General features: G+C 37.7%; 2 protein-coding genes across 2 annotated transcripts in view; one reads left to right on the top strand and one right to left on the bottom strand.

Annotated features, from left to right (window-relative positions):
- LOC106882100 (uncharacterized) overlaps nt 1-13,088 on the top strand; it is a 14,390-nt gene extending 1,302 nt beyond the window's left edge. Inside the window, exons 2-11 of the mRNA XM_014932657.2 lie at nt 1,537-1,694; nt 2,644-2,831; nt 3,496-3,647; nt 6,217-6,354; nt 7,427-7,554; nt 7,839-8,007; nt 9,720-9,868; nt 11,271-11,392; nt 12,551-12,674; nt 12,759-13,088. Of these exons, the coding sequence (XP_014788143.1) occupies nt 1,537-1,694; nt 2,644-2,831; nt 3,496-3,647; nt 6,217-6,354; nt 7,427-7,554; nt 7,839-8,007; nt 9,720-9,868; nt 11,271-11,392; nt 12,551-12,674; nt 12,759-13,006 (1,576 nt within the window). The 3' untranslated portion in view covers nt 13,007-13,088. The remainder of the gene's footprint in view (nt 1-1,536; nt 1,695-2,643; nt 2,832-3,495; nt 3,648-6,216; nt 6,355-7,426; nt 7,555-7,838; nt 8,008-9,719; nt 9,869-11,270; nt 11,393-12,550; nt 12,675-12,758) is intronic.
- Nucleotides 13,089-14,180: 1,092 nt separating this feature from the next.
- The window catches only part of LOC106882101 (uncharacterized), a 27,618-nt gene continuing 24,730 nt past the window's right edge, over nt 14,181-17,068 (bottom strand). The window contains exon 12 of the mRNA XM_052973933.1: nt 14,181-15,261. The gene's annotated coding sequence lies outside the window, so the exon portion shown is untranslated. The remainder of the gene's footprint in view (nt 15,262-17,068) is intronic.

Genomic DNA, 17,068 nt, shown 5'->3' with positions numbered 1-17,068 from the left:
ATTTCTAGCACGCTAAACAAGATAGTTTTTAACGAACTTTCATTTATATATAATATGTGACTGAAAGAGAAAATTTAGCAGCAAAAGCACAACGGCAGAGAGAAAGACGGACAACTGAATCAAATGAAACCAGGGCAAAGCGACTGAAACAGATATCTGAATATGCACGGAGATGTAGACATGATTCTGTTTCCGCTGCTCATGACCGACTGGTTAGGGTATCTCGAGAAGAAAATATTCAAAATAATGGTGTCAGATCACAAATTGTTGATGCAACACTAAAGAGATCTTTTCTTTCCGGGGGGCGCTGAGGGTATTATGTGGCCATGACGGGGGCGGTGGCCCCAAAAGTTTGAGAATCTCTGTATTAAATCATTTTTAATTTGGGTATATTTGAAAAAGTAAAGAAACGTCATACCCATGTGTTCTCACAGCACTAGACTTTTGTGTGTGTGAGTGTGTGTTTCCCTTCATCCATCCATCCATCCATCTATCTATCTATCTATGCACACCTGCTGATAGCAGTTCTTCACAAGTAGGAAACTCAAGAGGCTAATGTGTTATGGTGCATGCTATTGTTAACAGGTTGTGACAATAGGAGCCATGTGGCTGTGGTTGTGTTGTGGCAAGGTGACAACAGTGGCTGTCACTGCCTAATGGTTGGACAACAGTTTTCTGACATGGTGTTGTCCGTTTTTGAATGCCAGACATTATCTGACTAAATGACATGTTTTTGTCTATTTCTATAATACAAAGCTGAGTTATGGAAATGAAGACTTTGACTGGTCAAAATAAACATGACAGTTCCCTTGTGACTTCATAGAGAGCTGAGGGCCCTAGACAAATCATATCTACATTAATATTGAGATTAAGACCTATTTAAACAGATATACAAGTATAATAGTCAAGTGTACATTATCTGTGTAGCATAAATTAAATCTCTTTGTTCATTGATCTTCAATCTTTAACTTTTTATCTCTTCTATCTTTTACATGTTTCAGTCATTAGACTGCGGTCATGCTGGGGCACCACCTTGAAGAATTTTAGTTAAACAAATTAACCCCAGTACTCTTTTTGGTTTAAGCCTGGTACTTATTTTATCAGTTTCTTTTGCCAAACCACTAAGTTTTGGAGACAGACACACCAACACCAGTTGTCAAGTGGCATGGGGGACAAACACACACACACACACACACATATATATGGCAGGCTTCTTTCAGTTTCTGTCAACCAAATCCACTCACATGGCTTTGGTCAGCCCGAGGCTATAGTAGAAAACACTTCCCCAAGCTGCTACACTGTAGGACTGAACCCAAAACCTTGTGGTTGGGAAGCAAATATCTTACCACACAGCTATGCATGACCTAAACTAGATTTCAATCTGAAACATTAAACAATTTTTTTTTATATGCATATTTTTTTAATAACTTTTTTTAATTAAGAAATTTTTTTTTTATTATCAAATTTTTTTTTTTTAAGTTTCACTATTTGTTTACTCTATCCCTACCCTTATTTTAATTTTTACTATTTTACCAGTACCAAGTCAAGTTCCAATTGGAAATCCAATCATAAAAATTTTCACTTTGCTATCCAGTCTGTGTCAAATTTGACCAATTGGATTCCTGACTGCTTGAATGAATGGGCATGTTCTGACCATGGTTGTGGGTATGACCAAGTGATCATTAATTTTAAAGGTAATATTCATGTTGTTGCTATTATTATTTTTATGTTGTTCTTTTATTAATATCCTTCCTTTTGCCGACTATTTTTTAGAGTGTGCTTTGTGATTTTTAGCATAACACCATAGGGAGACAAGGCTCAAGTCAAAGCGTACCCAGATAAATATTGGTTTCAAATTTTGACACAAGGCCAGCAAATTCGATGGGGGCAAGTGTTAGCCGATTACATCAACTCCAGTTCTCAAATGATATTCATTTTATCAACCACAAAAGGATGAAAGGTAAAATCAACCTTGGCAGAATTTGAACTCAGAACATAAAGACATATGAAATGTCATGAAGCATTTTGCTTGGTTTGCTAATGGTTCTGCCAGCTCACCGCTTCCATATCTACATAAATGTTGAGATTGTTGTTGTTGGCACTCTGTCGCTTACGACATCGAGGGTTCCAGTTGATCTGATCAACGGAACAGCCTGCTCGTGAAATTAACGTGCAAGTGGCTTAGCACTCCACAGACACATGTACCCTTAACATAGTTCTCAGAGGAGATTCAGCGTGACACAGTGCGACAAGGCTGACCCTTTGAATTACAGGCTCAACAGAAACAGGATGTAAGAGTGAGAGAAAGTTGTGGTGAAAGAGTACAGCAGGGTTCACCACCATCCCCTGCCGGAGCCTCGTGGAGCTTTAGGTGTTTTCGTTCAATAAACACTCACAACGCCCAGTCTGGGAATCGAAACCGTGATACTATGACCACGAGTCCGCTGCCCTAACCACTGGGCCTTTGCACCTCCACGTTGAGATTAACACCTATTTAAATAGATATACAAGTATAATAGTCAAGTGTACATTATCTATGAAGTTGTTTTGTCTCTGATGAGACTCTTTATTCTCTCTTACGTCGTCCCTTTTCTTCCATTCACCTTTATTTTATAAACGCTTGAACGAATTTTCTTCCTACAGGAAATCATTTGCCAGTCACTTTGAAACGCTTGGATGCACGTTATGACTGGTTACCTTCACCAAACAAGTTCATCAACAAGACTCTTGAATTAGACATAATATGGAATGGCTGCAAACGTATCCCCCACCTTTCACTGCCAGACAAAGTTGCTTTGGTCTACAATAATGGCTGCAGCATTTTTCAACAGGTATTACATTAAATAAACATAAGATAAACTTAGAACAATTTCAAACACATAAGATCATACAGACCCTCTTTATAACACACAAGCTTTTATCATGTTCACACTTTACACAAACATATATATTTCTTTATTAATGTTGTAATTGTAATTTGAGCCTTCAGTACTAGAGTATTGAAATATATTCGACTAGATTCCAGTGAAGAAGAAAAGAACTCGTAACTCGTTTTACTTGGATAAGAATTATATTATACAATCAGCAAAAGCAAAACTGTTTGTTAAACAAAAAAGACCCAAGCAAGAATGCACATATGGAAGAAAGACTCACTTTTCAAAGAAAGCCAACAGATTGAAAACTATATTCATGTGCCAAAAAACTATTGGTCATCTTATTCTTAACTATTAGCACACACACGCACAACACAAATCACTTGGGGCTCTTTTGACATTATTGAAAGAGGCAACAGATATCAAAACTGAGAGAAAGGATGCCAGGCATAATCGCAAAGAGCTATGGCTGGAGTAAACTACATTAAAGATGGAGATAACTGGGTAGGGGATAATGATCATGATAATGATGTTGTTCATGATGATAAAGATTACAAAAATTTCTTTCAAAATCTCACTTTCTCTTCCCCCTCTCTTTCCCTCTCTCTTCCCATTCTCGTAGATCACCAATGTACAGGCTGCTGGTTACAAAGGAGCAGTTATCATGATGCGTCCAGGTGAACCACTTCAAGACATGAACTGTGATGGAGAGCAGTGCACAAAACCATTGACCATCTTTGCAACAGCAGTACCATATAGTAAATCAGTATTACAGTGAGTTAAATTTCTCTTCAATCCTTATCCTTTTCCCATTTGCTGCAGTGATAAAATCAGACAACCCTCAATAAGTTTTTTTTATTTATTTCTTATTGAGTGCAAAAGAGAGAAATTTAATCTTAAAGATAGCCATGTATCATATTATGTATGTTGTGAATATAATAACTGTGTTTCTTGCAGTTGTTAATGCCAATTCAGCCTTGATTGAGCAAATCTATGATCAAAGGTGTTCAATTCATGACAATCTCACCTTTGCTTAAGATTTAATGTATCCAGGTTTATTATTATCTTAGATGAGTATGTCTCCTTTATTTTTCTAAGGTAATACAATGTAATTTGGAGATTTTTAACAGATTAAATGTATAGGTATATCAGGTACACTAGGCTATAGTGCTTTCTTTCCTATTGTATGGAGTTGAAACCTAGACAGTCTATAAAGTTCAAGTAGACAAATTACATGCAAATATGATAAGACTATTGCAACAAATTATGAATATTGTTCTCTTTGACAAGATCAGGAATGACGAGATCCTGTCTGCCTCCTATGATAGAAATCTTCATTAATAGAAATTTACATTGGTTGGGCCATGTACACAGGATGGACGATAACAGACTCCCCAGACAAATCCTTTACTTCCATTTATGCAAGGGGAAAAGGAAGCCATGGAACACCTAGATTGAGATTCAAAGATACTGCAAAAAGGAATAAGAAATGGGAAGGAAATGATCATAATAAATAGCAAACTCAAGCAAACAACCAACCAGGATGGAGAAAGCTTATCAAGCCATGCCAAAGCCATAAACAGTGATAGTCATGATGACTGACTGTTCATATGATAGAGACCCTTTTCTTTATGTTTGTAAAGCTTGTGGCATGCATTGTAAATATGACTTCAGTTATGGAAAGCTGTTGTTTGTAATTGTTTCAGGCCAATGAAAGGTTATGTTTAATGACATGAATATAATAACCACTGCAAAATGTCAAACCCTTTGGAAGTTTAACATTCCCTATGGAACAAGCTCCTATTTTCTTGTTCTGGTTTTCTTGGCTGTGTTCACAGCTGAGATTCATACCCAGTCCACCTAGCTGTAAGTAGTCACCATGTGTGTGATGTGTGTTGAGGTAGCTTGCATCTAATAGTAATCAACTTATCCCACCACCCCGAAATTGCTGGCTTTATGCTAAAATTTAAAATCAGTGTGATAAAAGGACTAAATGTCCCCCTATAGATTAGTGTCATGATAGAGTTACTAACACTTGAACCTGTGGATTAATGTCATAATAGAAGTACTAATATGCCCACCTCTGCAGCATTAGTCTCAGCCTTTTATTACATACAGTTGCTCACAGGTATGATTAGCTATCTGACTATTCACGAACCTCATTTCATGAGTACTTTTGACTACCAGCCACCCAACCACTCCTGTGCGTCTCATGAACATGTAACTCTCTATAAAGAGCATATAAATAAATGACATGTTATTGTAAATATATCTATATGTTTGACAGTTAAATAAAATACCTATCTGTCCTTCAATTTATGTCTCTCTCTTTCTCTTTCCTTCCCTTGCTCTCTTTTTCACCATTAGTCTATCTACACATCATTCGCATTTTATTTATCATGTTGATTAATTTATATAAATATAAATATGGGGTAGCCATGTATCTCTTCTTGAGCAAGACACCTGTTTCTGTCTGTCTATCATACTTTAACCCTTTAGTGTTCACATGTAATGCTTAATTATTCACATGTTTTGAATTAATCTTGCATTACCTTGTAACTTTGAGGTTTTGATGAGGTAACTGTTTATCTTTAAAAGGATGCTGTAGGCATGGTGTGAGGGGCCAGATCTGGCTAGTTTGAATATAAAACAGGTAGAATATTTGGGCCAGATATGACCTGTTTAAATACTAAAGGGTTGACCCCTCATGGAGGTGTGTGGCTTAGTGGTTAGGGTGTTGGACTCATGATTGAAATATTGTGATTTCAATTTCTGGATCAGGTAACAGGTTGTATTCTTGAGCAAAACCCTTCATTTCACATTGCTCCAGTCCACTCAGCTGGCAAAAATGAGTAATCCTGTAATGGACCAGTGTCCCATGAAACCAGGAAACCAGCCCTTATGCCATGAAACCAGGAAACCAGCCCTTACTAGTCAGCATGACTTGAGAAAGTAAGTTTACCTTTTCTTTTTATAAAGCCCCCTCCTCCCTCAATACTACACCTCCTCAGTTGAGGGTGTCTTGTCTTGTGAATTACTTAGTGACCTCACTGGTACTAGTGCCATGTTAAAAGCACCCAGTTCCAGTACACTCAGTCGAGTGGTTAGCATTAGGAAGGGCAACCAGCTGTAGAAACAGTGTCATAGCAGACATTGGAGCTTGGTGCAGTCCTCTGGCTTACCGTCTTTATCAAATCGTCTGACCCATGCCAGCCTGAAAAAAAAAGACATTAAATGGTGATGAAGATGATTATACAGATATAAATAATGCATAAATTAAGGGGTGGAAAATGTGTCTAAATAATTTTCATTTTCATCTCATCCTCTGTTCTGTTTTCTACAGCAATGGTCCATCAACTATAAAATTCCAGAACACACCATCACAAAATTTCTACATGGCCATTGATTCATTAGGTAAACTGACAGAAGCTGGATGGATGTTGTATCCATCAGCAAACTTTTTGGTATGGCAAGCAGAATGGTGAGTGTGCATTTTGACATGGTTTATGTTTATTTTATTACATTTATTATAGTTATTATTTCCCATCTAAATTTAATTTTAATTGAATATTTATGTAATTATTTTAATTTGATATTTTGTAATAATTTTTCAAGATCTATGTCCATGTTTTGATGTGTGTGTGTGTGTGTGTCTCTTCAGCCGTTTATGTGTGTATGTGTCAGTGTATGTGTGTGTGTGTGTGCATGTATTAATGCAAATGCATATATGTGTGAGTATATGTGTCTGTATCAATGCACATGTCTGTTCGTCCTGTGTATGTTTGTGTCAATGTGTGCATGAGTAAAGGTGGTGAGCTGGCAGAAACGTTAGCACACCAGGCGAAATGCTTAGTGGTATTTCGTCTGCCGCTACGTTCTGAGTTCATATTCCGCCGAGGTCGACTTTGCCTTTCATCCTTTTGGGGTCGATAAATTAAGTACCAGTTACGCACTGGGGTCGATGTAATCAACTTAATCCCTTTGTCTGGCCTTGTTTGTCCCCTCTATGTTTAGCCCCTTGTGGGCAATAAAGAAATAAGAAACGTTAGCATGCTTAGTGGTATTTCGTCTGTCTTTATGTTCTGAGTTCAAATTCTGCTGAGGTCGACTTTGCCTTTCATCCTTTCGGGGTCGATAAATTAAGTACCAGTTGCATACTGGGGTTGATCTAATCGACTGGCCCCTTCCTCCAAAATTTCAGGCCTTGTGCCTAGAGTAGAAAAGAATGTATGAGTATGTCTGCCCATCCATCAGTGCAAGTGTGTGTGTGTGTGTGTGTGTGTATCTGTCCATTTGTATTTGTATTAATGTATGTAATGAGTATGTCTGTCTCCCCACCCTCTGTATGAGTATTTGTTAATGTGAGTGTGTGTATGTGAATTATGTCTGTCCATGCGTCTTTTAGTGTGTGTGTGTGTGTGTGTTATTGTCAATGTGTGTATGAGTAGGTGAGCCCATCCATCAGTGTGTGTGTATATGTGTCCCTGTCTGTGTATGTATTATAATTTACCATTATTTGTAAGAATGTCACTTCTCTAAATTCAATATTTCAGGATGAAATTTCAAAATAAACTCGAGAGAAGACTCTGGAACAAAGACCTTCTTGTGCCATTATTTGAGAATGCCACAATGCAAGGCAAAAGTGGAATTATTGCCAATGTTACATTACCACCTTTGGAAAGTAGGTATTTCACAAACATGTCTTTTCACTGATTTGCCATTGTTTCTGTGATCAAAGTTAACCCTTTTGGTGCCATATTTCAGTTGAAATACAATGACTTTGTTTCAAATAATTTTCAATGACATGACTATATATTTTTAGAATAACATTATAGGGTAAGTATGAGAGGCTGGTTCTGGCTGGTTTAAATATAGAATAAGTGGAGTATTTGGGCCGGATATGGCCAGTTTAAATGCTTAAGGGTTAATCTCCATGTTCTCCCCCTATGTCCTTTATCATTCCAGAGTTGAGAACCTACTCAACCTTTGAACTACAAGTGAACCTGTCTTGTCCTGGCACCAGAGATGAAGACTGCCCTGCATGGGACCGCACTGTTGGGTTACATGTGTGCTGCAATCAGTCTTCCCCATTGTGCAACATGGAACTAGGACGATGGATCACACCATTCCGCAGGTATTTTATTTTTCGTTCTTTTCTTATCTTTTACTTGTTTCAGTCATTTGACAGCAACCATCCTGGGGCACCACCTTGAGGGGTCTTAGTCTAACAAATCAATCCCAGGACTTATTTCTTTTTAACCCTGGCAGTTATTCTATTGGTGTCTATTTGGTGAACTGCTAAGTTACAGGGATGTAAACACATCAACAACTGCTGTCAAGTGGAGGTGGAGGACAAACAAAAAGCACAAAGGTACACACACATAGATATATACATATACATATATATATACGATGGGCCATTTTCAGTTTTTGTCTACCAAATGAACTCACAGGGCTTTGGTTATAGAAGAAAATAATTGTCTAAGGTACAACACAGTGGAACTGAACCAAGAACCATGTGGTTGGGAAGCAAGCTTCTTACCACACTACCTTGGGGGTTTTTTTTTTTTCTTTCCTTGATTCGTTTTTTTTTGTATATTCATGTTCACATGGGTTTGAAGGTTCTGAAAATTCTGTCATTTGCACAAAGGAACTGTTAATTTTTAGCTTGCATGCTCTTGCACATATGCTCAAACAGATAAAACATACAAATGCAGACACGTAAAAACTGACAAATGAAACATATTCATACATTTATAATATATGTATGAAGGTATAAACATACACAGAAATATATATTCATACACACATACAAATAAACTGCCTGGCCGGCTCTTGTGAAACTGTCCTGCCCATGCTAGCATGGAAGGTGGACATTAAAACGACGATGATGATGATGATGGATGAGAATGATGATGGCAGCATCCCCTGGTGAAGAACTCAGCCTAAACCACATAGTTGAAAAGAAACTTGCTAAACACAGAGACAGGTGTATACATATGAGGCTTGATCAAAAAGTATCCGGATTGGTGCTATAATTACCTTCGAAGTAGTCTCCTTCTGAAGCCACACATTGTTTCTATTGATAGAAGCATTCCTGGAACTCCTTTTTGGAGGATAGCAAGCAGCTACCTCGTCGCATCCCTTTCAAGTGGGATTTGAGCTTTGGAAAGAGGGAAAAGTCACGAAGGGAAAGATTTGGGAAGTATGGTGGTTGTTGAACATGGGGAATGTTGTGCTTGGCGAAAAACTGCGCTGAATGGGTAGGTGCTTTGTCATGGTAGAGCTGCCTCTCACTGGACACATGCAATTCTGATAACTACACTGCTTCCAAGTACTGCTATAAACAACAGAAGTGAACAAGAATGTTATTATTTAATGTGCATGCATGACAGAGTTCAAGGTCAATCAGTGCCAAACAGCTTCACTCTGTGTACTTTAGCTCTATTACTAGTGGTCCTGGTACTTTTTGATCAGACCATCATCATCATCGTTTAACGTCCGCTTTCCATGCTAGCATGGGTTGGACGATTTGACTGAGGACTGGTGAACCAGATGGCTACACCAGGCTCCAATCTGATTTGGCAGAGTTTCTACAGCTGGATGCCCTTCCTAATGCCAACCACTCCAAGAGTGTAGTGGGTGCTTTTATGTGCCACCTGCACGAAGGCCAGTCAGGCGGTACTGGCAACGGCCACGCTCAAAATGATGTATTTTACGTGCCACCTGCACAGGAGCCAGTCTGGCGGCACTGGCAACAATCTCGCTCGAATGTCTTTATATGCATATTACATGTAAACCCATATTATTTTCTTATTACATTCTTTTCTCCTCTCCACTTTTTAGGCGTATTGGAATTTGGGTAACAGATGTGAGTCCTCTACTACCCTTGCTGACCTCTCGCCAATGTACCTTCCGCATGTTCACTGACCCCTGGGCATCACCATGGAAGCCATCAGTCTCTCTCAGGTTTTCAAACCCCCACATGAAGAACAGTAAGTCTGTTTTTCACTTGTAGTTTTCTAATGCTAAAGAGGGGTTAACGTTAGTTGAGCTCTTATAACAGAGTTAATTTAAAGATTTTGCTATTGGTCTTTTTAAGCATAGGTCAGTCCTGATCTAGCAAAATTATGACCAAAGGCATTCCTGTATTTTATCAGGTTCAATCCCACTGTACAGCAGCTTGAGCAGGTGTCTTCTGCTATAATTCTGGACTGAACAATGCTTTGTGAGTGAATTCGGTAGATAGAAACTGTATGGCAATCCGAGCACGCATGTGTGTGTGTGTGTGTGTGTCTTTGTGCTTGTATTTGTACTACACACACACCGCTTGACAACTGGTGTTGGTTTGTTTACTTTAAGTTCTGAACTTAAACCATACTTCTATGCTAAGAAAAAAGACAAAGGGAAGCCATAGGTGTAAAACTTTGCTGATGTAAAAATATTTTTGTTTCGTTAAAGTCATTGAGTGATGAGGAACAACTGGTGAGTAACAATAAGAACAAGTTTATGCAAAATCTAATTTTATGGAAACTGTATTGACAAGGAGAAAAAAGTGAGAGAGATATTCAAAACAATGATGGTGGGGATCATTTACGACTGTTTCCACCATGTTTGTAATGTTGGAAGGGGGTCGTAATTCAGTTGTTGTCAGGATCAAAGAAGCTGGTCTTTCATCAAAGATGTGAAGGTAGCTATTTCTCATCCCATGGTAACAGAACTCATCATCTAAAACTACTTCCACCAACAATTGTAAACCAGCAGAGTTGTCCTCTATGTAGTTGCTCAATTTGCTAAGAATAGTAACCAAATATCCCTCAAATATCATCCTAGTATCTTAAAACTGGCATACAGAATTAACTGGCACCCCATCAGTTACAGCAATGAGGGTTCCAGTTAATCCAATCAATGGAACAGCCTGCTTGTGAAAGTAACATGCAAGTGGCTGAGAACTCCACAGACATGCATACCCTTAATGTAATTCCCAAGGAGATTCAGTGTAACACAGACTGTGACAAGGCTGGACCTTTCAGTTACAGGTACCACTCATTTTCGCCAGTTTAATGGACTGGAACAAATGTGAAGCAAAGTGTCTTGCTCAATAACACAATACACCACCAGGTATCGAACTCACAACCACGAGCTGTAATACCCGAACCACTTAGCCATGTGTCTTGACTGACATACAGAATAACATGGTCTTGGATGTATTATGCTTAGTAGAATGACAGGAGAGTCATAACTCAAATGCTTTTAACCATAGGTTAACCTGATCATGGCTCAGTTGGGAGAAAATAACAACTGTAAGGTTAGTATTTGTGCTTAAGTTTAACTAATGCGTGTAACAACTCAATGTCAAATAGATAATTGTAAGATTTTTTTTTTTTTTCTGTACAGGTTCAAATTCTTCATATCCGGTAGAAGCTATGCCACTTTTCCAACCAGGTGCAGTATTTGACCACAATTACAACAATCACTTCAAACCATATTACTTTGAAGTTGACAAAAAATATAGCAAGGTTGGTAGTTTATTTCATGTTTTATAACTTCATAGCATTGAATGATATAAGAAAAGAATATAGAAAAGAATATCAAAAAGAATATAGCCAAGCTGGCAGAATCATTACTGTATCAAACAAACTGCTTAGCAGCATTTCTTCTGGCTCTTTAGGTTCTGAGTTCAAATTCCACTGCTTCTGGATTTGATCCCAGTGTGTGGCACTTTGAGGAAGTGTCTCCTACCCTAGCCTTGGATTCAACAATACCTTATGAGTGAAAATTGGATGACAGAAAATGGTCTGTATGTGCATGAGTGTATGTGTTTGTGAATATTTAATTTATTTTTACACCTGCTCTTCTCATATTCTTTTCAACTCTAGGCACAAGGCCCAAAATTTTGGGGGAGGACTAGTTGATTAGACCAACCCTCAGTACGCAACTGGTATTTAATTTATTGATCCCTAAAGGATGAAAGGCAAAGTCAACCTCGGCGGAATTTGAACCCAGATCATAAAGACACGAAATACTGCTAAGCATTTTGCACCGCGTGCTTATGTTTCTGCTAGCTTGTCGCCTGCTCTTTTCATATTGACATGGGTTACACAAGACAGCCCTTTCCTTGGACCAACTGTCTCTTTATTTCAAGTAACGTACTTTATTCTACTGTTCTTTGCACATCAAACTCCCAATTTTGGGGACACAGACAAGTATCACTGCTATCTAAGCAGTGGCAATGCAAAGACACAGACAAACACATGTATGAATGAATAATGAAATTCTGCATCTAACAAATTTCATCTACAGGGCATAGGCCAACCTGAAAGTGTTATAGAATTGAAACCAAAATATGCGGTTCCAAAGAAAACTTCTGAAGCACACAGTTATGCTTGTACATTTGTACAGATTAACATGGAGCAAACAAATACTAATTCTGTGGAACGCAAATACCTTATGACATATCTAGTGTACACATAGGTGTATCTTCTGTGAACAATGAAGCAAGTAACAAGATAGAATACAAGGGTCTATATGATTGAGTAAAACCCTTGGAGATAGTGTTCAAGACTGGCAGCAGTTCAGTGACTCAGCAGTAAAAGAATTCCTCTTGTAAAAATATCGCAGCTTTGTGCCGGTGTGTAAGATTAATTAAGCAAGTCTTCTCTGTCCTTTCTCTTTAGGTCATGATATATGCTGTGATAACAGGACACGGTAGTGATGAAAATGGATGTGGAGAATTCTGTGTGACATCTCACCATTTTAACATCAACGGAAAAGTATACAACATCACATTTGATAATGCAGGTAAGTATTTCTTTAATTCTACTTTATCCTATTTTTGCTGAATAATAGCACTGTTGATGTCATTTCTCTTTTTGTCTCTCACAGGGACTCCACTTGGTTGCGCAAACAAAGCACCAATAGGTGTTGTTCCAAATGAGCATGGAACTTGGCTGTATGGACGTGATGGTTGGTGTGACGGTTTGCAGGTTGATCCCTGGCTCATCGACATCACAAATGACATTAGCAAACAAAATGTTATCAACTATTTTGGTTGGTATAAGGGCAAAACTCCAAACCCACAAAGGAATCCTGGAATCATATCTCTCTATTCATATTTGATATTTTATAAATAACATTTCAAATGAAAATTAAATTTTTTTTTTAATTAATAAATTATATTTTGAAAATATTTCATTTTCAGAGAACTAAACCAAATTTATAACTGATTTCTGATCATTTCTTATATGAATAGTAGTTTTTCATTGACGTTCTGGTTTACTTTTTCTTATTAGGATAATTTTCCTCTGTAAGGGCACAGGGCCTAGTGATTAAGATGTTGCACTCCTGATCATAAGGTTGTGGTTTCACTTCCTGGACTGGGTGGTGTCCTGTGTTCTTGAGCAAAATACTTGATCTCAAGTTGCTCTGCAATCAATTCACAACCTGACATGTGGTACCCTGTGCACCTGTTCAGGCCAAGTCAATTTGATAGAGAAATTGCAAAACTGTCTTATTCAGACTACAAGGTACTACACCACACTTGCCTTCCTTTTGTTCAGTTTTTCTTGTCCAAAGAATCTTCGGTTTTCTTAATTGTAATATTTTTATTTCACATTGCTTCTCTGACATCACAATTTGAGAGTGTAGGATGAGTTGTCCGACATTTGCAAATGAGATAGTGCTACTTGACTCATCAGGAGACGATCTCCAGCATGCAGTGAACGGGTTCACTACCAAGGGCTGAAAGGCAGAGATGAAAATCAGTGTTGCAAAGACTGAAATATTAGTCATCTCAAGAAAATCTTCCCAGTATACTCTGCATGTTAGTGGAACATCACTGCAGCAAGTGGAGAAGTTTAAAGTATCTTGGAGCCATTTTCACAAGTGATGGAAAGCAGGAAGGTGAATTAGATATTCAATGAATTAATAAGAATGAAATGGTAAATAAAATAAACCTATTTCATCATCATCATTTAGCAACCATGTTCTATGCTGGTATAGGCTGAATGATTTGACAGACTCCAGTGGGCTCAAGGACTACATCATGCTCCAGCATCTGCCTTGGCGAGGTTTTTACAGTCACATGCCCTTCCCAATGCCAACCAGTAGGAAGGTGGAATGAGTGGGGAATAGGGAATGTTTGATAGTAGCAGAATAGCAGAATAGGAATGATGACACACAGTAAACAAGAGAAGGACAACAGAGAGTTGAAATGCTGATGGGTGGGTTGCAGGAGCGGATAGGGAAGACAGGCAGTTGGAGTGTATGAGGAGGGTGTAACAATAAATAAATAAGAATGAACAAAAGTTAAGGAAAATATAAACTTTAATACAACACAATAACATTTTCTCATTAAATCAGGATTTTTTTGGTTTTTAAATTTTATTTTTTCAGTCTTCAACAAAAATAAATAAATAAATAAATTAATATGGTTTGTAAATTTGAAGAGCATTAAATTTATTGAACAACACTAGAATTTGTCCAGGTCCTCTGCAATTCGCAGGAAACATAAAAAGAAGGCATTATTTGTTTGAAATAATCAGTTTAGAAGTTACATCATCTTTGGAAATTGTGGACACTACAGCTGATTCTGAATCCAATCTGGTATTAATGTTTATAATACTTGGCAGTAATTTTTTCATTGTTCCACAATATTCACTTATAAAAAAATAATGATAACCCATACTACTTTAAGAAACATTAAAATGTTGGCTAGCAAACAACCTGCCAAAGCTCTAAGTAGTGTTCAAAAACAAAGGTTTCAGATTTTGCAATTTTCCTAAATGAAGTACCACAGAGTTCCATTCTCTTACCCAATTTTTTTCTTTCGTCTAACACCGACATGACCTTCCAAAATCTCAATATATGCACATCATATACACAACCTATTCTTGAGAAACCACCATTCAATGGTAACGATGGATTTATAACTAGACTCCAGCATTTATTTCTTATTTTTGGAATTCCTGATAAACTGGCCTCAGGTGAAGTTCCTGGGTTTATAGAAATTCTAAACCAAGGCATTTTGATGAACTGCAATATGTACACCGATTCATCAATGGTCTTTCCTGACAGTAGATGTGCTGAAATTGGTGTCAAACTAATCAAATACTTTATCACCAATAACAATACAAAATGAAGACATCAACTTGGTCTTTTTCAACAAGCAATATTGAAATACATCAGAGAGGGACACTAAAGCTCTCACTAACAATATATGTTCTCAGTAGACCAATATGAGATTTAATTCCAATTACTACCAAGTAAATATCACCCACATAACACTCAGGAACATATTGAGATTGGCAAGAAACATAGTTATGTCTTGGGCCCAAAACTCTTCGTAATCTCCAGCATGATGAGTACAGTTTAGCACAGGACCAAAAGGCTGTGAATGAATGAAAAATGTGAACATTACTAACGAACAGAAATAATTGTCAGCAAATGTATTTAGAATTTTTGAAGCCCATTTAATCAGAAGCCAAACAATGATCGATATGAAGAGTCTTAGAAAATATGGAACCAACTGAACTAAAAGTAATCAACCTGTCACAGTGATACATGATGGAAAATGAAATTTTGTAGAAAGCTCAGTCTATGAGAATTCTTCCAAAATAAACACAACACAGATTTCATCACTTCTGAAAAACAAAATAGGATTTAAACTTCCAGTAAATAGGAATAAATGGGAATATATAATGTGTCTAAAAAGATCTATAAACTCAAATATTCCAACAAACCATATAAAATCAAGCATAAATGAAGAACAAAAAGCATTGGAATGTCTACAGAAAGATTCCTGTCATAATCCACTATAATAATGGACAAGACCCATTACAGAGAAATGGTCTTAAAACAACCAAATGACCAACATTTCTACAAAAAATTAGAAACCAATGCAGATAAATGAACAATGAGCAAAACTGATAAATTAATGAACAAATTCAAAAAGTGAACAGATCTAAAAGAGAGCATAAACCCGTTTGCCCTATGCTCTCTCCAAGCTGTTGAAAAACGTCTGCCCATCCAACACCACCTCAGATTAGCAGATATTGTTCCTATGCCCTCTGGTTCCTCTCCACGTAATTAACGTGAATATTAGATCCCTTATATCTTCCTTAAAATGGCAGTTCAAGCTGATTGAGTCTCGCCAACCAGTTTGTCTAAAGTTGGTGGTCAGCACAGTTCCGAACCAGACATTCAGCAAACTTAAAGAAGGTCATTGTGGATATGGGCTGCACAACAACCCTAGTGACCACAAACATGGTTGAGAGCTGAAGAGGAAATACCACGCTCTGAGCAGTAGATGGTAGGGAAGTGAAATGTAGGGGCATATATGTAAAAACTAACATTTCCCTTCTCCAAGCTTAGATTCGAAACCGAATCTAAGAATTTTCCCTTGTCGGATTTACTGTGAGCAACAGGTGCGAAATCAGGTTTTCTTTGTCTTGTCAAAAAAAATGATGGATAGACTCCCCTCGACCTTATAACCTCATAGATGTCAAGCGAAGTTCACTGGACAGCGACTGACCTACTTAGGTGCTAAACCTGCTGCAGCATGTCCATCCTTCTAGCTACCCCTGATTTTTATAGATAGGAGAATTTAGCAGGGAGGACAGAGACTGTGATTCGCCACAGACTGACCCAGTGCTCCGCGACTATCACACAGAGATTTGCCATGCCATGCTAATGAGAGAGAGAACTACCGCAAGATGAAAGAACAAAAACACACACACACACATGAACATATTTAGTCTTCGGATACATCAACTCCACAGATGTACCCTGGTTTCATTTTTCCTAGCAACTCGAAGTAAGTTGCCAAAATTTAATGTAGTGGTGAAGAATATTTACTAACACCAGAGTTCAATGCAGCAAATAAAATATGTTATGGTTGAACATAGTTATCACTTTGTTTATTCACAGGCAAACACATGCCTATCGCACCCTGACACGATAAAACAAACATACAACATTACTCCACCACATTTTGGTGACCCCACTACTTAGCTTTATACCATCCTGTCTATCAATTATATACCAATATAATGATGCAACGACTATAAAGCTTGAAACACATGTACCGCGGAATCCTTTGTGTTCTGTTTTTATTTTTACATTTTTTATTTATACCGAGGGAAATTATGTGTAGATGGAGAATTCTACGAGGTATAGTACAATGCAAAATACCAAAA

Source organism: Octopus bimaculoides, chromosome 17 (genome assembly GCF_001194135.2).
Source record: "Octopus bimaculoides isolate UCB-OBI-ISO-001 chromosome 17, ASM119413v2, whole genome shotgun sequence".
In the NCBI taxonomy this organism is placed as follows: domain Eukaryota; kingdom Metazoa; phylum Mollusca; class Cephalopoda; order Octopoda; family Octopodidae; genus Octopus; species Octopus bimaculoides.
Note: the sequence above shows the minus strand (reverse complement) of the source record. Positions and strands in the feature narration are given on the sequence as shown.